Source organism: Macrotis lagotis, chromosome X (assembly GCF_037893015.1).
Source record: "Macrotis lagotis isolate mMagLag1 chromosome X, bilby.v1.9.chrom.fasta, whole genome shotgun sequence".
NCBI lineage: Eukaryota > Metazoa > Chordata > Mammalia > Peramelemorphia > Peramelidae > Macrotis > Macrotis lagotis.
In genome coordinates, this window is record NC_133666.1 from 681,707,329 (window position 1) to 681,730,127 (window position 22,799).

A 22,799-nucleotide genomic window follows, 5' to 3' on the forward strand; every position below is an offset into this window, starting at 1 on the left:
GCTTACATTTCCCAGGTTGCCTCCTACTTCAAGAGTAATCTCTTATTGGGAGGGCTAGGTGGTGCAATGGATAGAGCACTGGCCTTGGAATGAGGAGTACCTGAGTTCAAATCCAGCCTCAGACACTTAATAATTACCTAGCTGTGTGGTCTTGGGCAAGCCACTTAACCCCATTGCCTTGCAAAAACTAAAAAAAAAAAAAAAAAAAAAAAAAGTAATCTCAACAAAAATTTCCTTTTTTTATTTTTCTTTTGGTTACATTACGGCTGTCCAAAAATGCAGCCCCAATTTTATGCGGCTTGCCTGTGCTTTAGTAAATGAAGCCGAGCTACTGCAGTGCTCTCACTAAAATGTCAAAACAAAATATATTGTCTTGTTTCAATAAACTTTTAAAAGCAAGGTTGGACAGTCCTGAGTTACAATTTGACTTGAAGTCTGTCTTCCTTCCTCCCTCCCAACCCCACATTAGAACAGATCAACATTCAGGGCAGCTAGGTGGTACAGTGGGTCTAGAGCACTGACCCTGGAGTCAGGAGGACCTGAGTTCAAATTTGACTTCAGACAATAATTACCTACCTGTGTGACCTTGGGCAAGTCACTTAACTCCACTACCTTGCAAGAAACAAAAAAAAAGAAAAGGCCAATATTTTATATAGCTATATATTATGAAATCATACAATACATACTTCCATAGATTGGTTCCTTCTCTGGAAGTGGATAGCATTTTCCTTCATAAATCCTTTGTAGTTGTTATGAAAGGTCACATTACTCAGAAGAGCTGTCATTCACAACAATATAATTGCTACTAGGTACAATGTTCTCTCAGTTTTGCTCGTGTCACTAAGCATTATTTCACACAAGTCTTTCCAAGTTTTTCTTACAACACAATAGTATTTCATCACAATCCCATCTCACAGCTTATTCAGTCATTCCCCAATTAATGGGCATCCTCTCAACTTCCTAAGTCTTTGCCATCACAAAGAGAGCCAATGTAAATATTTTAGAACACATGGGTTTATTTTCTTTTTTTCCTTATCACCATGGGAAACAGATCTAATGTGATAATGTAGGTCAAAGGGTATACACAATTTTATTACAATTTGGACATAATTCCAAAGTGCTCTCCAAAATGTTGGATCAATTCATAATTCCAATAACCATGTATTAATGTCCCAATAGCAAAGATTGCAAAGAGGAAAAAACACCAATAAAGGGTTAGCTTCATACATAGGCAATGTCCCAAAGAGTGTGGACAAGGTCTTCTCAGACTTCTTCTTTGGAAGGACCAAATTTGGTCCTGATTTCACAGCTTTTGATTCTGCTTCTATTACTATTATTCATTCTGGGGCAGCTAGGTGGTACAATGGATAGAATACTGGCCTTAGAGCCAGGAGTACAGGAGTTTGAATCCAGTCTCAGACACTTGACTCTTACTTGCTTTGTGACCTTGAGCAAGTCACTGAACCCTGATTGCCTCATATCCAGGGCCATCTCCAGTCATCCTAATTCATATCTGGCCACTGGACCCAGATGGCTCTGGAGGGGAGTGAATTTGGTGACTCAGCACAAGCCCCCCTCACTCAAATCCAATTCATGTGTTTGTCATGGCATCACCTCCCTGATGTGGTCTTCTTCGAGAATGAAGGACAAACATTAGTATTATTGTGTATTCCATCTACCTTACTGTAGGTGTTGTGTATAGTTTTCCTGACTGGACTAAGTCCTCATTTCATGAATCTTCTTTCCCATGCTACAGGACACTAAGCAATCAATCCATTCATCAGAAAGCATTTATTACCAGCTGCCAGAAGCCTGTTTGTATACCCTTTAGGGTACTAGGCAGTTCTTGGCTTTAAGCAGCTTACATTCTTTTTTTTTTTTTGACAAAAATGAGACTTTAATCAGTTTTTAGTGGAGATTATAACACTAAGAGATAAATGACTAACAAACACAATAACGCATGGACATCTGATCGGTATGAGGCATTAATTCTCCTGTACACACTGGATGATGATGGTAGTATATCCTCAGAGCATCACACTTCCCATGGAGCCACTGAGGCACAGCACTAGGGGATCTCAAGAGGTTGAATCCAAGTCAGGCTGCTAAACAGACTCGACTCATAAGCTATATACTCTATAGTGTGAGCAGGCAGAGTCGAGGCCCCTTGGGAGCTCCTGGGCCAGGGCCCAGCTCCAGCCCTTCCACCTGCATGCAGGATGTGCTCTAATAGTATTTAAAGGTGAACAAGGCACTTAGTGACAAGCACAGTCATATTGCACACATTTGCTAAAACTACAACACAGACCTTATACACTAATTGAATTTTAAAGCTGAAACATTTGAGGCAGCCTGTAAACTCCACTGAGGTTTACAGCCTATGCCACAGCACATCATCTTTACGCTTTCTGTTCAACTGCCCTTCAATCATGGTGGCAAAGAAAGTCCGGGGAAGTCCAGGGGACTGGGGGAGGGGGCTTCAGAGGGCTGGGGGGAGGTCAAGCAGCTTACATTCTAATGAGGGAGTCACCTATTTAAATCAGAACCTACAAGACAAATGAAGACTAGAGCAAAGTACCCTGAAGAAATGATGCTGGGAGCAGTCAGGTGGTGCAGTGGATAGAGCAGCTCTGGAGTAAGGAAGACCTGTGTTCAAATCTGGCCTCAGAAACTTAAAAAAATTGCCTAGCTGTGTGACATTGACATTGGGCAAGTCACTTAATCCCATTGTCTTAAATAAATAAAATAAAAAAAAATAAAAGAAGTGATGCTGGCAGCTGGGAATTGCAATGCTTCAATGGTCTCTTACAGAAAGCTAGAGACACCACAGGGAGCGGGGAGAGCATTTCAGGCATGACCAGGGAAGAGTAGGCAGACATGGCAAGGTTAGCGTTCAACTGGGATGGCTCTGTGAGTAAGAAAAAAGGGAATGTTTGGAAACTAATATGACATAAAGGCAAAAGAGATAAATAAAAGGATTTTTAAAAAACAGATGACTGGGGAACATGGAAAAACAGAAATATTTCTGGATTTAGAGCAAAAAAAAAGTGCTTGTGCTGGCTAGCTAAAACACCAATTTAAAACCTGAACATTTAACAAATTTAACAAATCTCCAATGTAATCATTCTGAACTATCAATGCAATTGATAAATAACAAAAACATCAATCTTATGGATGTAGAGAATGACTGCCAGACAAACAAAAGCAGGCAAAGGATTGTGTTAGAATTGTCAAAAATCAAATTCATAGAACTCATAAATTTGCAAATGAATGAATGTTAGAAAACTATCATTGCATGTAATTGGAAAAATAAAATAAAATTTCAGTTTATTAAAAAAAAATCAAATTCATGATAATGATATCATAGCAAACCACTGCTACTGTGGACCCTCTTCTGGGAGCTGGAGCAGTGGGACCCTGATAGGGTCCTGACAGTCTGGGGAACCTGGATGAGAAAGGACCCAACCACTCACCCTGCATTCAAGAGGCTATTTGATGCTGGGCAAATTACTAATCAAATCTCTCTGAACTCAAGTTTCCTTGCCTGTGAAATAAAGATAATACAATTGATACTAGCTACTTCACAGGATTATTGTCAGAAAAGGATCTTGTAAACTTTCAAGTGCTATGTGGAGGCAGCAACTGTTAGCTCTTTATCACAACAGGTAAAGAAGTAGAGAGCAAGAAGTGGCCAAGCGCATTCATTGGTGAGAGTAAGAAGGGTCATATCCAAACACCAAAACCCAGACTAAGTTCTATACTAAGATTTTCCTGCCTTGAATCAAGGTATCTCTCTCAAGACACTGTAGCCATACAATCTGGAACCACACCCAAAGGGCTTTGGAATTGGGCAAGCCCTCAGTGCCCATAACCCCACACCAGGTCTGTAGCCAAAGAGATCAAAGACAAAGAAAATAAACCTATGTGTACAAAAATAGTAAGAGCAGTTCTTTGTGTGATGGTTGGGAACGACTAGACAAACTGATAGATGGCTGTGATAAAATACTACTCTGCTATAAGAAATGAGGGGAATGAATTTCAGAAAAACCTGGGAAGACTTATTTGAACTGATGCAGAGTGAAGAAAGCAGAACCATTGTGTACAGTAACACTGAAGTCAGACAACTGTGACAGACTTAGCTGCTCTGCTCGAGAAAACGATCCAAGACAATTCCAAAGGACCCAAGATGGAAAAACACTAACCACTTTGCTCCAGAGAGAAAACTGATGAACTGAATGTAGATTGAAGCATACATTTTTAGTCTTTATTTTTGTTGTTGTTTCTTGGTCTGTTTTCTTTGGCAACATGGCTAATATGGAAATGTCTTGCATGATACCAGATGTATAAACGTTATCAAACTGTTGACTTTTTAAGTGTGGAGAAAGGAAGAGGGAAGGAGAGAATTTGGAACTCCAAATTTTTTTTAAATGAATGTTTAAAAGAATTATATGTAACTGGGATTTATTTAATGAAATGAATAAAAAAAAATTGAATAAAGATTCCTCCAGTTTAAAAAATACTATTTCAGTGTACCTCACTGTCTCAAGAAGCAATAGATGGTGAAATGGAACTCCACTGAGCTTGGAGTTGGAAGCCTGGGGATGGAAGCCCAACTCTACCTAGTAATCACGATCAAATAACTTAACCTTTCTCCTCTCATGTGTTAGAAAATATTTGCTACTACCGTATCTTACACTACAAACAAGACCTACTATCTCTCAGCTTCAAGCATTTTCTCCTACTCCCCATGTCTGCAACACTCTCCTTCCTCCACATTGACCATTCACCTCTCTGGCTTCCTTTAAGTACCAATTAAGATCCCATCTTTCAAAGGAAGCCTTCCCTAACTGCTCTTCACATTTATCCTGTCTCTAGCTTGCTCTGTATGTTTTCTCTCCCATCTAATGGAGTTCCTTGAGAGCAGGGACTGTCTTTTGCCTTAATATAAAGCTTTGCCCACAGTGCTTAATAAATGTTTACTGATTGAGAATGCCTGAATCTACGACATTTAGGAAAAAAAAAAAAAGACATAACTGAGAATTCCAGAAGACAAATATTGTCTGAGAGGTAGCACAACATAGTGGTCGAGATCTGACCAGGAAGCCAAGAAGACAAAAGTTTCAAGCTCCATGCATGAGCCCAACAGGAAACGTGACTCTGGACAATTCAATGACCCTCTTGAGATTCTGGCAATTCTGCACAATTATTTAAGCTACAGAGGAGCTGCCAACTTCTATGAATGGACAAAGTTCCTATAAAGGAAATATGAGAATTGCCTACATCAATAAAAATATATATTCATATACACACACATGAATTTCAGATGAAGTCTTGGTCTATAGCTGTGTATGTTTGTCTACATGTACAGATGAATATTATGCATGCACTGTAGTTAGATATATGTATGTGTCCATTGTGTCTTATGTATATATGTAGTACATCTGTCTGTCTGTGTGTACAGGGACTAGACCTGGGATTTCACTAACGCAGGTTTGACACTTCTTCACCACTAAGTGGAAAACATGTCACTTCTGATGCTCCCCTCTCCTCCACCCCATTCACATCCAGAGTTTCCTGAGGTTTCTAAAACACCAACACATACCCAGGCTCTCTGCTCCAACATCACTAGGCAGATAAAGAAGTCTCCGTGTGGCAAACAACTCTGGCATCTGCCATGGAGACTGCATCTTCGTCATCACAAAAGTTGCCTGGAGGCTGGCTGGGACTCGCCATCCAGTGTAGAGCTGCCTCTGGTCCACATCAAATTCTTCAGACCAGCAGCTGGAGGTCTGCTCCTACACAGTGGTGCCAAGTCCAGGGACATGGTACTTCTGGAGCAGGAGGCACTGGGTCAGCTTTGGCTGCACCTGTGGAGGACCAAAGTTGGGTGTGACTGGAAGGAGACATTTGGAGGATTAGCCAAGAGCTCCTTGTACACCTGAGGATCCCACTTCTCCATGCAGCATCTGGTCTCTGTTCTTCATTCACAGTGGTCAGTGGATACTTTTGTCAATGTGCAGAGAGTCAGCAGGGTGTGTGTCTACTGGCCATCTCATCCTGGCATATGGGGCTCTGAAAAATGACTTCAGGTGCTGACACTTGAGGCCTCTCAGTTTTAGTGCATCTTCCACACAGTAACACATGGCAAGCTGACCTTCCACACCAAGACACCTGTTTCTCTTGGTGATTTCCAAGCACTCCAGCATGGAAAGGGCCTCACAGTAATGCCCAACAGGGAGGAGAGCAGGAACAGCCTTACAACATTTCAGGGGCCAAGCATCTCACGCATGGTGCTAGCCACTGTCTCGGGTTACCACTGCCAGCTACCTACAGATACTGGGCATGAGGAAACCTGAGCAGTCTCCAGATCTTGGAGTCAGAATAAAAAGAGTCAATCTCCGGCTGTGACTTCAGGGCCATCTTGCACTGTTGGTGACTGGTAAACAACTTCATCAAGGATATCCCACAGCCACTAGCAGGAGAGGTTCAAGGAGCCATGCCCTTCAGCTTCGAGAAGCCAGTAGTGCTGGTAATCAACCTCAAGTCTCTGCCCCAGGGAAGGCCAGCCCTGCCTCGGACACACACACACACACACACACACACACGTAATCAAACCCCATGCAGGGAAGCAGGAATATGGCGTCAGGGTCAACTAGTGGGGGATGGCTTCAGCCTTCAGCAAGGGGCATCTGGGGTCCAGCTGTTTCTGCAGATGTCTTATGCTCAAGAAGCTGCAGAAGACCTGGCTGAACACACTTCACATGTCTGATTGAATGTTTATGGAACCACTGGATGAAGTCCTGGATCGTTCCCTCAGCCACCAGGGCAGAGGCTCCTCTGCCGGTGCTCAAGTCAGAGCCCACTCTGTCCAGGGCTTACATGTGCTCCCAGGCCCACCCCATGTCACACAGCCAAGATTTATCAGAGGCAGGAACAGACCCAGGGCATTCTGGCCTCAGGGCTAGATCTCTATCCACTACGCCACACTGCCAGGTTTCCTTGTATCTGAATATGTGTTTATGAACACTATGCATGTGTGTGCTCTGTTATTGTGTGGTAATGTGTAGGGACATGAGTGTTGTATGGTTCTCTTCACATGTGTTTTACATGTATGTGTGCTGGTATGCTTGCATAAGGGTTTATATGTACACACACATACAACTATCTTTTTTTTATTTTATTTTTATTTAAGGCAATGAGGTTGAGTGACTTAAGGTCACACAGCTAGGTAATTACTAAGTGTCTGAGTCCGGATTTGAACTCAGGTCCTCCTGACTCCAGGGCCGGTGCTCTATCCACTGCACCACCTAGCTGTACCCACACACACATATATCTTTAGCAGTATAGATATGTCTGAGTAAAAATATTATTGCCCTAGATTAGTGTGCTGAGGCAACCAAAACAACCATAAACTGCTCCTCCAAGGGGAAACTTCGAAGAACTAAAAGAGCTACCCAATAAAACTAAAGATCAGAAGTCTATGAACCACAGAAAGAAAAAGCTCCAAAATGACAACACACACTAAAACTGTGAGGCAAGCACCCTAACCTGTCAGGAACCAGAAGAAAACAACAACAGCCACTTGTGAGGATAAGGCTCTGAGCTCAGCCTTGGAGCAGAGACAATATTTGTAGCACAGAGAAAATGGACAGCTGGATAATCATGTGGGGACAGACAACTAGGCTTGTGGTCAGAGGAAGTGGGCATTGATCCTGGCTCTGATACTCAGTGTATGTGACATACAGATGAGTCACTTGGTTTGCCTCCTTGGCCATCTCCTCCTCCAGATCAGGTATCCCCCAGAGCCTTGTCCTGGGGTCTTTGTTTCTCCCTCTATAGTAAATTCCTCAGTTCCTATGGATTACATTACAACAGAATCCAGTTTCAATCTAACATTTTTATATTACATGAACCAATACTAATTTCTAGACAATCCTTCAGGGTGTGAACCTGAAACTAAACAACTCAAGGATGAAAAAAGCTGCAAACCAAACAGGAACAATTAAAGGAAGGGATCATTTCGAGGAAGAGTAAGCAAAGCTCCTAAGCAGCCAACTCTTCATCTAAAGCTGTTTAAGGCTTCACTAAGTGACGCAGCTCTGAAGGAGGTTGCTTCTAAATGGGCTACAGAAGAGTTATGACAAGAATGGGATAGGAATGCCAAGTCAGAAAATGAACTCAACTCACGACTCAAATCTCAGTTGCAAGAGTTTTTAAGACAAAGTTCTAAGGGGCCTGTAAAAATTCCACTGATTCCGTGAAATGTCAAGGGGAAAAAGGGACAAAACAGGATGTGCAAACTGATCATAAGATTGTAAAAACATATCTAAGTAAACAAAAAAGAGAAAATCAGTTATAACAAAATTTAATGCTTATTAAGTTTGTTTTTTCCTATAAAATTAATATTTTTTAATTCCAAAAAAACTAATTTATTATTTGGTTATATTCTGCATCAAATAAATTCTATAAACACAAAAAGAACTCCAAATCAGCACTTATTTAAAATTTCATAAAATGCTACATGGAAAAAAACTAACCAGCTAGACACCATGGGTCACAGATTTACATATACCAGGAATGTCATCATTTCAAACCCCTCAAGTGACATGTGAGATGATCTGCACATGTGGTAATCAGATAAAAGAAGCAAGAGAAGAGCAAATTTACCCAGGCCTAAGGTGGTCACTGCCTCATGGGACTCTTGCATTATTAACCAAAAGATTCACATGATTCCTGGATGTTCTGCAGAGTCTGGTATGAGATTCTAACCCTGACCCCCGTGCCTCATAGAAATGGAGGGCTTCAGTCCAAGTGTCACAGAACCAGACCAATCCCAAGAGTGGATAAAGACAAAATCTAGCCTCACCAGATAAAGATTCTCTCTGTCCTGAAAGGCGTAGTGTAACGGAGGGATCCAAGGACTTGTACTCTGAGATAATATGCTTCGTTCTTCTTCAAAAAATAAAACCTATGGGGGAAAAAATAACATTTTTTTAGCAAATATTCCTAAATTGGATTGAATTCTAACAAAGGCCTCATTGCCCTAAGATAAGAGGGGGACATAGCAGACAACGAGGAAAAGCCTAAAAAGAGCTGTGATCCAACAACAGGGTCTCATTCTTTCCAACCACCATCTTTTCCTTTTCTGCACCAAAACCATGGACATTCTCCATCTCCTTTCCATCATTCTCCTCTTTGCCTGACCCTAGTAATCTGACTTCTTTTATTCTAATGTTCCCTGATGCATAAACGCAACACATGCAAGGTGTTCCAGTATTGGCCATTGGCCACCAGGGTTCTCCCTGAAGTCACTCCGGCTTGTATGGTCTATGACCTTCTTCTTCTCCTTCACTCTTCTTGGCTAGAAGGTCAAGACTCATTCCAAGTCTTCACGTCAATGTTTTGATATCTTGGTTTTTTACATTACTGTCAGACTGAGCATGTCCCTCCCCTCACACCAGACAACCACAACTTGAATACAAAATTTAAAAGGAGAAAAGAGTAGTTCAGCAAAACTACCCCACAAATCAACTGAGCCAGCAATAAAAGTAAAGCTTCATGGTCCCCCAGCCCTGCAAAGAAGGGAGGGAGGCTCATTTTCTCATTGTCCATCATCTCATCATTCAGTTTCATTCTGTTCTTTCCATTTAAACCATGGTATCATCAGATATAGTTTCCCCTGGATCTGTTGACATACCTGCGCATCATCATATCTTGCAATGCTTTTCTAAAGTCATTTGTATGTATCATTTTTTACAGGGGAATAATACTCCTTGTATCCCTGAACCACAATTTATTTAAACATTGACTAGTAGAGGGGAAGCTACTTTGTTGTCAGACCTTGCTGCTGCAAAAAGAGCTGCTAAAAGTAGTGTTTTTGGAATCTTTGGAAGCCTCTTTGGAACTCAAGAGCAAGATTTTCTATTTATTCCTATTAAATTTCATTTTATTAGGTACAACTCACTGTGCTTGCCTTCCAAGGTCCTTTGGAGTTATTCAACATGTTGGCTACACCTCCTAGTTCTGTGATAACTGTGTGTTTGACAGAGACATCTACGCTTTATCTAAGACAATGATAAAAATAACAAAGGACAAAAAAGAGATTTCTGGGGTATAAACCACTCAAAACCATCTTCCATGATGAGAGCAATGACTTCCAAGAGAGCAGTGATTGTCCTAGTTGTCTCTGTTCAGTCAGACTGTTCCAACTCCAGCTAACTGTACTATCATGTAAGTCAGAGGTACCAAATTCATGGCCCTAGAATGCTGCCTGAAGTACATTAAAATGTAATTTGGAAATGTTTAACAAAATAAACTATTTGTTAATTTGTTAATTAACTATTGTTAATTTGTGATTTTCTAAGTTAGTATGAATCCTGCAGAGAACTATTTAGCACTGATCTAAAGCCCACATCTCTCCATCCTTTCTCCACAACACTTCCCCTATATTCACTCTCTTAAAAAATTAATCCATTGGTTTAAATTAGCTAACACCTGAATGTGGATGACTTCCCAAATCCAGGAAAACCTACTTTTAGTGCTACTCCCACCTGCCAAACTTCAATGCTCTTCTTCTTACCTGGAATGCCCTCCCCAATTCTCTCTACCTGTACCAAGTCCCTACAGTTCTAAATGTATGTCCTCCTACATTAGTTCACTAATTATTCTTCCATTCTATAGGGCATTAGTCAGCTACTTGTGAAGCTATATCTTTGTATTTATCTTTATACATTGTTGCTTGTTTTTCTATCACTCCCAAAAAAGATTATTAAAAAAGGCTTACAAATAGTAATCGCATTTTCTACATTCTTTCCAGCTTGTTCACAGGGCCACAACAGTACCCAGAGCATCTCCTCGCTAAGAGGCCGAGATCTCAGTCTGTACATGGAAGGCCATCTCTCTTGAAACTCTGCATATGAATTTACTTAAAATATCTGTCTAGAAACAACAGCTTTGTTTACAAGAATTACCTAAACAGAGGAGATACAGCTTCCTATCAAGCAAAAGATTACCTGGCTATATAATAAACACAATTATATTTAACTTCCCCAAACACCTGTTAAAGCACACACACACACACACACACACACACACACACACACACACACACAACAAACAATACCTAACTGAGATAACAAGACTTCTTTAGCTCTAAAGCAGATGGCTACATGAATCATTTGTAATGACATCCCCTTTTCTAAAGGACAGAAAGATTATATAATAAAATGAAATGACAAGGGATGGTTATAAAGGACCCTAGTAGACTAGTGATCCTTGAAAATAACTAAAGAATATTCAGAAAAAAGAAATTAGGAACTTAGAAAGCTTTTTGCCCATACAACTGTAACTAAATCTTAGGTCACGAGGCACTTGGTTTACCTCAGAAAACATCATTGCATAATCAGCAGTCTTAAAGTTTTGTTACCAAATAGAAAACTATAGAGAAAGAATGTCCATACCTCTTCCTGCGCCAACAAAGACTTCTTCTTCATCACTTTCATCGCATAGATGTCCCCAGTGGCTTTTTCCCTCACAACCTGCACTTCAGCAAAGTGACCACAACCCACCAGACATTTTACTTCAAAGTCCTTAGGGCTAGGCTGGAGTTCCCGTAATTCAGCGATGGTCTCTGAATCTGCACAAGATGGAATAGTTACTTCTAAATAAGTCAGGTGATTGAAACAAATATTTCTTTAGTAAAGGAGAAAGTGCTATTAGGTGTTTCCAAGCTGTCAAGAGATAAGTCACTTTACTTCCTAATCAAAGTCATGAATAAAATAAAGCATATAAAATAAGTATAAAAGTGTTTTCATATGATGTTATGTTAAAACTACTAAGTGTTCCCAGAATTCAAAAGAAGTTTCCATGGTAGCTATAATTTGAACCCCACATAGTCAGAAAATAGACAAGGAAGACACATCATGCTCTTTTCCCTTTCTATCTGTAGGCTGCAACACAATATTTAAATGAATACTTGTACCAGCATGTTGTCCAGTTTAATACTATTATATGAGAAATGTCAATTCTACCAATGTTTTTCACAATAAATATCACTCTTCTAGCTTTTTTCTACTCATTCTAAATATATTTTGCTCAGTTTTAAGCTACTAGTCCCAAATTTTACCCTCTCTGAGTCACTTTCAATAATTCCTCCATCTCTTTTTGGGAGGGAGGAAGGCAGGGAAGAAAGGAAGGAAGGAAGGTAGAAAGAAAGGAAGGTAGGTAGAAAGAAAGGTAAAAAGGAAGGAAAGAGGAAGGAAGAAGGGGAGAAGGAAGAAGGGGAAGAGGGAGGGAAGGAAGGAGGAAGGGAGAGATGGAAGGAAGGAAGAAAGAAAAGGATGCAGGGAACTGTTATTCCAAGCCACCAAAATGTATCTGTTTTTGGTTAACTGCTAGCAGACATCTCTACTCACTGACATCCACCTCTTTCCTAAACCTATTTCTTTTTTTGTTTGGGTTTTTTTAGATTTTTTTTCAAGGCAACGGGGTTAAGTGGCTTACCCAAGGCCACACAGCTAGGTAATTATTAAGTGTCTGAGGTCAGATTTGAACCTAAACCTATTTCTAATTCTTTCCCTAAGTCTAGTCTTTTGTCATGAGATTGAAAACATACAAAGCCAAGCTTCAGTCTGCAAGGCCACCAGGCAATCTAGCAATCTTAACCAGAAGGCCCAGCTACAGGAGTGTCCTTCCTCTTTCTGCTCCTGACTCTTGTCACCTGACTGTTCCAACAGCTAGAATTTGGGCAGTGCTGGGGTGGACAACCCCAAGGGGCCACAACTCTCCACTTGGGTTCCAGGCTCTGCTCATACTAGGGCACAAAGAAAAGGAAAGAAAAGAAGGATGAGGAAGGGGCCTGCCCCACACAAATGGCTCTAGAAGGCCCTTGGACTCATTTGTCAGCTCCCCCTTTGCACCTGTTCTAGGAATTCTTCAACCTTTAGAAGGCTGTCAAAGAGTCTGAAATGGGTCTCCAGCTGAGTTAAAACCAGTGTCTCCTGCAAGCACACTGCATTTTTTCCTTTAGATTTTCATTCCTTGGAAATTAAAACACATAGATCTTGGAGCCTAAATTCTGAAGCTGATTCCCTGTGATCCCGCACCGAGTTAGGCTAGTTCACAGTCCACAGTTCATGTCCATTCACAAGATCAGTCCTCAGTTTGCTGTACCACAGAAGGAAGCAGCACCAGAAGAGACCCAAAACAGTAGCTATTTCAAAATCAATACCCCTGGGTCTTAGAAAAGGCTATCAAGGGTAAGGGGTGGATCCCAGGGCGGCCCACGCTCACACTCCTGCTCCTTTCATTTGCTCACAATAAGTCTCTCCTAAAGCAGGCCCAGACTCCAGAATGCTGAGGACTCCCTTCTACATCTACTGACTACATCTTCATTCCTGGCCAGTCATCCTGCAAATGTTTGGGTTTAGTCACAAAGACAACCAAGCCAGTTTATGTGCCTGCACCAGAATGAACACATAACTACTAGAAAAAAATAACTCAGAAGGACTTCTCATGGTGAATCAGAGTACTCTCTTCTGCATATTACATTTTGAGTGTGGTTAACCACTACAACAGAAATACTATAACACAACACTTCCGTAAACAAAAGCCAAACCTCTGTGATATTTGGGAAGGCCAGCTCATTTCTGGGGGCAAAGTCTTGACCTTTTTGTTTATAATCATGATATGTCCTCCCATGATGTTCCCAAATTCCTTTCAAATTAAGGATTTGTTTTGCATAATATTCCCTATGATATATGCTCTTGCAGTTTTTTCAGTTGAGCCTGATTTTATCTTTGCCTGTCCATAATATTAACCATATGGGACAAAGCTATAAACTCCTGAGTCTAAATGAACTCGGCTCTGATTTGGTGCTGGTGCTGGTACTGGCATTGGTATCACTGAGCCAACAGCTTTTCTCAACAAAGCCAGTAAATACTTTCAGGATTCTGGGGTTCCCCTAAACCCTACTCATCTCTGTTCACAAAAAGGCTTTATACATAATTAATATTCACAAGCTAAAATAATAAAAATAAGCCTAGAATAATTAGACAATTAGAAACTTCTTTTCATACTACCAGACTTTTCCAGAGGTTCTAGAACTCTGCTCCAGTAGCCCATACTCTTTTAAGTCATGCTCACTAAGAGTAGGTGTTACCTAAAGGCTATCATCTCCACTCTCTCCCTTGGAGATAACATCCCCTCCCTTGGGTTGAATTATCATATCATATATAATCAGCAATCTAGAAAGAGAGAGAGCCTTAATCTTGCACCAGAGCTATGGTCACACATCACACATCTGGATAGCTGGTGGCTATCCAGAACTGATGTCCCTTAGCATCTCCAACTCAGGGGGCACCAAACAGAATTTGTTGGCCTTCCTCCCAAACCCTGCCTTCTTCTGAATCTCCCTATTATAAGTCATCCTTCCAACCAAGATTCCCAACCTTGGAATCATCTTCTAATACTCATTCTCATTCCATGGAAACAATCTTTTGCCAAATCTCTTCATTTGTTTTCATACTCTCCTTGAACTATGTCCTTTCTTTCTGCTCTAACATACTACAATGTGCATTCAGGTCCCTGTCTTTCATTCCTTCTGGTCTGGACTATCACATAGTCTAGCAATTGTTCTCCCTACCTCAATCCAACCTCCACCAAGATTCCAAAGAACCTTTTCCTAAAGCATATACTCTAACAATGCCAGTGGCTTTCTGGTATACACACAAATTCCTCTGCTTGGTATTTTCAGCCCTCCTCACCTTTCCCTTTCTATCTTCGTTCTCCTCCTTCCCATACAACTGGCTGCATTCTCTCCCTTCCCCATGCCCATTGCGTGAAATAGACTTGGAGGATTCTAGATTTCAAGGTAGATTTTAGTGATCACTGAGATTCAAAGAGATAGTGGCTTTCCCAGAATCACACAGCAAGATTTGAACCCAGGCCCTCTGGACTCTACCTCCACTGCTCTCTCCTCCATACACATGCTTGCCTCTACTCTTTCCATAGCTGTCTTTGAAAATCCCTTTGAGTCAAAGAAGTCACATTCTACATGAAGTCATTGCTGATTCATCCAGTAATCAGTGCCCTCCTGCCCCAAACCACCTTTTATTGATTTTATACAAGTCCACTATCTGTTTATAGATGGAAGTGTTGTCTCCAGGTGGAAAGTAAGCTTCTTGGGGGCAGGAACTGAACTGCCTTTGTCTTTTGTGTTCTCTTGAACAGTGATCAACAAATGGCTAGTTCTTAAGAAATGTTTGTTGATTGATTGGTTTATGGAATTTTAATACTCCCACTGTGAGAAACAGAGTAATGGAGATGAAAAAATGCAAAAAAGCACAATTGAAATACCTATAAGCAAGAAATGCCTTCCCAACTAGATCCTTTGACACATGCAGGTAAGGATCAACCCAGCCAGTTGCTATCTCCTTCATTCAACCTCCAAAGCCATTTCGATCCAAATTCCAAAGCTGGAAACACCCAGAAATTTATACCAATAATGTGAGAGAAGATTAAATATTATCCTTTCAGTATTTATATTAGCCATCCTGAACTGAAATGTTATAGGTATCCCCCCACAAATCTCTAGCAAGAAGGTGCCTGTTCCTGTCGATAATCACTTCTGCTGTCACCAAGCAAGGCATAGGGGAACTGAGTAGCCTTTGATTAAATGGGGATGAAAACTCAAAACGACCAAAAGTTGCCAAGAGTAACAGCAGGGAAATAAGATCCAGATACTCACAAAAATCTTCCTCTCACCCTACTCCTACCCTCCCATTTTAGAACAAAAATATCTAAGAGAGGGGTGGAGGTGGGGAAAATTATGTGAATAAAGACAGTACCCAAATAACTGAAAATACAGTTCTGAAATCAAGGATAATTAGCCAATTTAAGGACAATTTTGAAATTAATGCTAACAAAGAAAAAGTACCCCAAACTTACACTTTCTGACAAAGTTGTTCACATGCTTAATCTTCATTAGGGCAGGGCTGCTGCATTCTTCCAAGAAAACAAAAAGGGCATCCAATATCCCTTCACGGGAGAGAAGAGACATCTGCTGTTGAGTCATGAAGGGTGTTTTACCCTAAAAACAGCAAACAACAGATGGAGCACTAGTCAATAATGAAAAGCATGGATCGATAACATCCCCATAAAGTAAATTACACGATGCCAACAAAAGATAACTGTGTATGGGCCACACCAGCAGGACACTCTTACAGGTTTGCTCTTCAAAACATCAATAGCCATCACATTCAGGAAGACAACTGAAGATAGAAGTAAATGTAAATGGTGAAATTGGATTTCTGAAACCAGCACCTGTTAAAACAGTATAACCAAACTACTACTTCAGCTATGCTTCTGACTGTAAATTTAGCATTTTACCTTGGATCCAACATTCTCTAACATATGTCTCATTGAGCTCTGCAGTAATAATAACTGCTACTTTTCCTCACAGATAAGATCCTAAAGGCTTCATCAAAGCAATTTCTTCTGACAGCCTAAGAAACAGAATGATGGGGGGCCACCAGGATCACATTTTAGGCCTGATTCTGCCACTGACTGACCTGGTCACAGAGCAACATAGGATAGCAAAAAAGAATTGGACTTGGAGGCAGGTGACCTTGGTTCAAATCCCAGCCCCACCATTTACTGTCTGTCATCACAGACAGGGCACTTAACTGAGGCACCAACTCAGTTTCCTTATCGACAAAAACGAGAGGGTTAAAGGATGGCCATGAGGAGTCCCACTCTAAATCTATGATCCTGTAAGACTGTGTGTCTCAGTTACTTCGTCTGGCTAAAGCACTTCCAAAAAATGTTTTTAAATGCATAAAATGAGATATGATATTAGAAAGTAAACTAATATAGTAAACTAATATAGAAATATATCTATATATATATAAACTAATATAGAATATATATCTATATTATATAATATATATTATATAGAGATATATATCTATAAACTAATATAGAAATATCTATAAACTAATATAGAAATATATCTATCAAATATTCTAAAGATGGGTCACAGGTCAATATCCTCAGGCCTGGAGCTGCTTATAAGCACAATCTTACATAAAGTTAAGACAAGATTACAAACTTGAATTTTCCCTTTTAAAGAGTTTGGGAGGACACCAAAATTCCAATGTTCTACATAAATCACATTAAAACAAAATTTTCATGTATAGAAATAGCATATTTTCTTATTCATTAACGTAAAACAAATGTTAAACTTCCTGTTTACAACCAGAAAACACAATGGAGGGGGAGAATCAGAAGATGTTGAAAAATGAACCAGGATGATACAACAAAGGTTCTAAGATTGCCCTAAACTCTCTTGATTTAACATACAATCGCATTAGGAAAAGGATATAAAATATTTTAATACAAACTTAGAATTCTTTCAAAATCCATTCTTCATTTTTAGGGATTTTATAAACTAAATGGGAGCCTGTAGAGAACCAGCCTCAGAATTAAGAAAATGAGTTCAAATTCCATAGATCTAATTGGTCAAGAGACAAAAACAGAAGGTTGCCTAAGGACCTTTGCTTATCATTTTGCCACATTCTTAGATCCTATACTCCTTTCATTATCTATTCCTCCCAGCTTTGCCAAGAGTAACAACAGGGAAATAAGATCCAGATACTCACAAAAATCTTCCTCTCACCCTACTCCTACCCTCCCATTTTAGAGCAAAAATATCTAAGAGATGGCCAACATGGAGCCCTTCATCCATATCACTGATAAAAACTGTCAGCTCCTTCCAAGCTGACATTGAACCACTAATGATTTTGAGTCCAAATTTTCAACCAGTTCCAAATCTATCTAATACTCCAATATTCAGTTCCGATCTCTCCATCTCATCCACAAGAGATACAAAAATAGCAATAAAAAATTGCCAAATTTTGTTGTTGTTGTTCATTTTTCAGTCATGCCCAACTCTTCATGACCCTATTTGGGGGTAAGAATTCTTGGCAAAGATACTGGAGTGGTTTGTCATTTCCTTCTCTAGCCCATTTTAAAGATGAATTAACAAAGGCAAAACCAGACTTACACAGCTACTGTCATGAGGCTGGATTTGAATTCGGATCTTCCTGACTCCAGGTCCAGTCCAGGGGCACTCTATCCACTGGACCACCCAGCTGCCCTTTCAAAGTTTTGTTCCAATCTAAATAATCTATATTTAACAGCCTTCTCTTCACCTTCCACTCTAATAAAACTGTCAAAAAAGGAAATGAGATAAGTCTGGCATGAGCTGCTCTGAAAAGGCATGCTAGTTCTTTATGAGCACTCTTCTTTTTTCTAGATACTTACTAACCACTCCTTTAATAATGATGATGCCTTCCAGAATTGTGATAGGAATCAAAATCAAATTCATTGGCCCATGGTTTACAAACCGCCTTCTCTTCCCTCCTTTCAAAATTGGGATATCTGCTCTTAACTCTCTTGCTTGGAGCCAGCGTACTGCAAGTCACCAATGGCAGCCAAGGTCACTCTTAGAATCTTGAGTCTCAACTTCCTAATAGTTAAGTTTTGTTCTAATCTTTTCAGTCCAAAATTCAAAGAGAGAAAACAAGCAAAACAGGCACTACACATCTTGTCCTCTACCATTCCTTTTCATGGTATCCTCCATGCCTAAGCAATGATCCTACTCTCCACAGACCTAAGTTGCACTTTTCTATTCATCTGGTTACCTGTCCTTGTCACAATATGTAGGAGGGAAGGAAACAAGCATTTATGGCACCATGTTACCTGCTTTACAAATATTATCTCACAACAACCCTGCGAGTTAGATCACTGGACCTGACTCCAGACTCAGAGCTCTCTCCTTGCTGCCTCTAGACACGTTTTTTCAAAACACAGGTTGGTCAGTGAGTTTCCTCTACATTCTCTTTAGTCTCTTTAGACAACTCCCCCTTTTTGAATTTATGAGAACTATTTCCTTTTGTGCTTCCAAAAGGATGTTCTTGTGAGTTTCCTATCCCTCCTGTAGCCCCTGAGGTCTGTAGACTCATTGGCAAACCCTTGGAAATAAGCTCTTCTGAAAGTTGGACCCAACTGACAGCAACACTATCCCCAAGTTCCTCTCATTTCTCCCCTTGTTCTTATTTACTAATGAGAATCAGATCCGGAGAAGACTGAGAATTCCTATGCCAATGACATCCCAGATTGGGCATCACTCCTCCAGGGATCATCCACCACTTTGGGGATTCATCCCACCCTCTCTGTGCCTGAGCAGTAGGTCTTCAAGTCACAATTCATCATCCTTTGTTCGACCAGAGAATGGTAATTCTTCTGGTTTAGCTAGGCCAGTCCACAAAGAGCAGAAACCATCCTTCCTGGCCTATCCTAGAAGCCTTTCTGGCTTGGGAAGCTCTGCCGGAGCTCGGGCTCAAGATACTGTGAGACATAAGAACAAGATTTTAATACTCTATAAACAGTCTCTACATAAACACCTTATTGAGGGCATTTAATATTTCATAGAACCTACTGAAAATTTTGAACACATATACTTACTGAACAAAGTTCTCTAATTTAAAAGAATATATCCTTTTGAACAAATAAGCAAAAGCTGTTATTATTTGGGTTTTTGGCCAGTTCATGAAAATTAAAACACGATTCTCCCTATATTACATTACTCTAAGAAACTAAGGGTCCAGGAATGAAATGGAGTAAAATAAGACAGTCAGAAGAACATAGTACACAATCACAGCAACACTGTGAAATGATCAGCTAGGATGGATGCGAGCTCCCCTCAGCAGTTCAGGGATCAGGGACAATTCTAAGAGGTCTGTTATGGAAAATGCCATTCACATTCAGAGAAAAAATTATGGATTCTGAATGCAGAGGAAAGCACACTATGTTCCCCCTTTCAAAACTTCTTTTAGGTTGTTTCTTTCTCTCTTGTGTTCCTCCCCCCTTAGTTCTAATTCTTCTTTCAACGCATGACTAATACTATTGTACATTTACAACCTGTATCAGATTGTTTGTTGCTAGGGAGAGGCGAGAAGAAAGGGAAGGTGGTAGAAAAATGCAGAATTTCAAAGTCTGCAAAAAGATAAATGTTGAAAACTATCTTTGTATGTAATTTAAAAAGAGACTGTGTGCCCCACTACAAGTGGAGCAGACAAATTCTTGCACCAGCATATAGAAAGTACAAGAAATGATCCAGGGAGGGCAGCTAGGTGGCACAGTGGATAGAGCACCAGCCCTGGAGTCAGGAGTACCTGAGTTCAAATCCAGCCTCAGACACTTAATAATGACCTAGTTGTGTGGCCTTGGGCAAGCCACTTAACCCCATTGCCTTAACCAAAAAAAAAAAAAAAAAAAAAACCTTAAAAAAAAGAAATGATCCAAGGAATTCATTTTAGGGGCAAATTTAAAATATAATCTTCATTAACACATTAAAAATTAGTAGCTACAGTTACTCCTTATTAAACATCTAGGCTCAGTATTAGTTCTTAGGAAGACAGGATCTTGCAAAGACCCTTAGAGATAACTTAGGCGAATCTCTTTATTTTATAGAGATTTATCCAAGGTAAATCAAAGTCAGAATTTAAACTGAAATCCTCAGTCTCTCTCTCCTATCACTTTCTCCCTCCTTTCAAAATAACAAAAATAACTAGTCCCACTTCTTGGTGAGCAACATCATTATCTCCACATTACTAAAGAATAAACTGAGGCTCAGAGAAAGGCTATCATTTGCCTAAAGGCATTCCCCTAATTAGTGTTCAGACCTGGAACTAGAACCCGGGCTTCAGATCCCAAGTCCAGCTCTTCTCCCACAAGACTGGCCATGATTCCAAGTTGAGAGAATATGATCAATGACTCTTATGACAAACATGGAGATAACAAGATGGAACACTTAAAGTCTTACTTGGAAAAGAAGATTCAGCCTGGAGGCCCGGCTACTGATGGGCTCAGCTGCACTGGAAGCCAAGGGGCTGCGCACGCCATACTTAAACTTCAGCATCACCAACACTTATCCTGAAGAACAGATAGTTTGCATTTAAACATGGTCTACATGAAAGGGTCATAGGATTCATAAGTATAAGAGACCAAGAGTCAGAGCTGAAAGACCCTTAGTGTGTGGGTTGGCAGTTAAAGAGGGACCTGTTAGAACACAGAATTGGGAACACTGGGAAGTTAATGCTTAGAACAGAATGCCAAAGCAGAGCTGGGAGGGACCTTAGAAGACAGACTGGCAAGGCGCCCCTCCTCCAGCCTCTCAGCTAAGACCCTTGTCTAGGACTTTATGGAGCCACAGGCTCTCTCTATTACTTCTATGGCTTTTGCCCTTCTTTCCTACTTCATCAAGGCTACCCCTCTTCCTGTTCAAGTGACCCCCTTCCATCCATCCCCTCTGGCACCCTCACCCTTGAACATTTCCAACTTCTGCTCCGGTCGTTTCTTCCCCACGATCTACAAACATGCCCAGGTCTGCCCTGTCCTGAAAAACACCTTCCCTTGATCTTTCCATCCACAATAACTATCTTCCTGTATCTCTTAAGCCCTTTGAAACATTGAAAGTTAAACTCTTAGGAAAAGCTATGATGATGGGCACCTCCCCCTCGCTCTTTTCTTTTTTCCCCATTATATAAATATTTTCATTTTTTTCTAATTACATAATAGTAGTTTCTACCATCATTTTTTTTGCAAGGTTTTGAGTTCTACAACTTTTTTCTCCCTCCCTCCCCTCCCCCCACTTAGCAAAGTGCCTGAAAAATAGCAGATGCTTAAAAAATAATGATTATTGGGGCGGCTAGGCAGTGCAGTGGATAGAGCACCGTCCCGGAGTCAGGAGGACCTGAGTTCAAATCCATAATGACCCAGCTATGTGACCCTGGGCAAGTCACTTAACCCATTTGCCTTGCAAAAAAAAAAATCTTAAAAAAAATAATGGTTATTATTGAGTTGGGAAGGGGTCTTGGGGTGCCTGAGCTGGCGGGGGTTTTAGAAGAGGTCTGTTGGGGCTGAAAAAGGTATCGGGGTCAGAGGGGGCTTAGTACAGGGGGTGTCGGTGCTGGGAGGGGCCTCGGAACGGGGGTGTTGGTGCTGGGAGGGGCCTCAGAACGGGGGCGTCCGGGTTGGGAGGGGCCTCGGAACGGGGGTGTCGGTGCTGGGAGGGGCCTCGGAACGGGGGTGTCGGTGCTGGGAGGGGCCTCGGAACGGGGGTGTCGGTGCTGGGAGGGGCCTCAGAAGGGGGGGCTGCCTCCTCAGCTCGCATTGCTCCAGGGAAGATAAAGGGGAAGGGGTCGCGAGGGGCCGGCGCATGCGCGCTGCTCCTCCTCCCCCCCACACCTGAGGGACTCCCCATCTTCACCCCACCCCGGGGAAAGGGGGACCCGACCAAACTGAGGCCACTTCGCCTGCGCGGAGGGAAGGCACAGCCCGGCGGCCCGGTACTCACGGTCCCGCAGCTCCGCGCCTCCCGGCCGCGCCTTCCTCCTCCTCCTCCTCCTCCTCCTCCTCCCGCCTCAGCGTTTGAAATGCGAGGCGGAGCCCGCCCCCAGGCTCTTCTTTGCCTCGTCCAATCATTTCCCTCCGTCCTCTCGATCGGCGTTCCGGAGGGCCCCGCCTCCTCTCTATCCCCCCCAATGGAAGCTCCTAAAGTTGTAAAAGGGAGGAGCCAATCGCTGTAGGCTCCTTCTACTGGGGACCAATGAGGGGGCCCGCCGCGGAGAGCGGGCGGGCCCGGAGGGCGGGGCGTCTGTTCAAAGTTGGAAGCGGGCGGTTGGAGCCGCGGGCACGGCGGGGCCTGCCCGGGCGCCCAGCCCTGGGCGCCGCCGCTC

At 41.6% G+C, this 22,799-nt stretch overlaps 1 protein-coding gene across 2 annotated transcripts; it reads right to left on the reverse strand.

Moving 5' to 3' along the window:
* Positions 1-385: 385 nt before the first annotated feature.
* Positions 386-22,472, reverse strand: LOC141501721 (citron Rho-interacting kinase-like). Of its 2 annotated transcripts, XM_074205981.1 has the most exons (6): positions 22,418-22,472; positions 20,885-20,994; positions 15,946-16,087; positions 11,460-11,635; positions 8,867-8,968; positions 386-5,867 (listed from the first exon to the last, which is right to left on the reverse strand). In XM_074205981.1, exons 2-6 carry the CDS (start codon positions 20,978-20,980, stop codon positions 5,796-5,798), a joined length of 588 nt encoding a protein of 195 aa, XP_074062082.1. In that variant the 5' UTR covers positions 20,981-20,994; positions 22,418-22,472; the 3' UTR covers positions 386-5,795. The 2 variants fall into 2 exon arrangements, with proteins under 2 accessions (XP_074062082.1, XP_074062081.1); XM_074205980.1 differs by lacking the exon at positions 386-5,867 and having other exon boundaries at positions 8,529-8,968.
* Positions 22,473-22,799: the final 327 nt, after the last annotated feature.

Coding starts and splice junctions, on each gene's coding strand:
- LOC141501721 (XM_074205980.1), bottom strand. CDS start 20,980: ATGCTGAAGTTTAAGTATGGCGTGCGCAGCCCCTTGGCTTCCAGTGCA. Junction 11,636..15,945: donor GAACAACTTTGTCAGAAAGT/GTAAGTTTGGGG, acceptor CATCTTGTGCAG/ATTCAGAGACCATCGCTGAA. Junction 8,969..11,459: donor CTTTGTTGGCGCAGGAAGAG/GTATGGACATTC, acceptor TTTCCCCCATAG/GTTTTATTTTTTGAAGAAGA.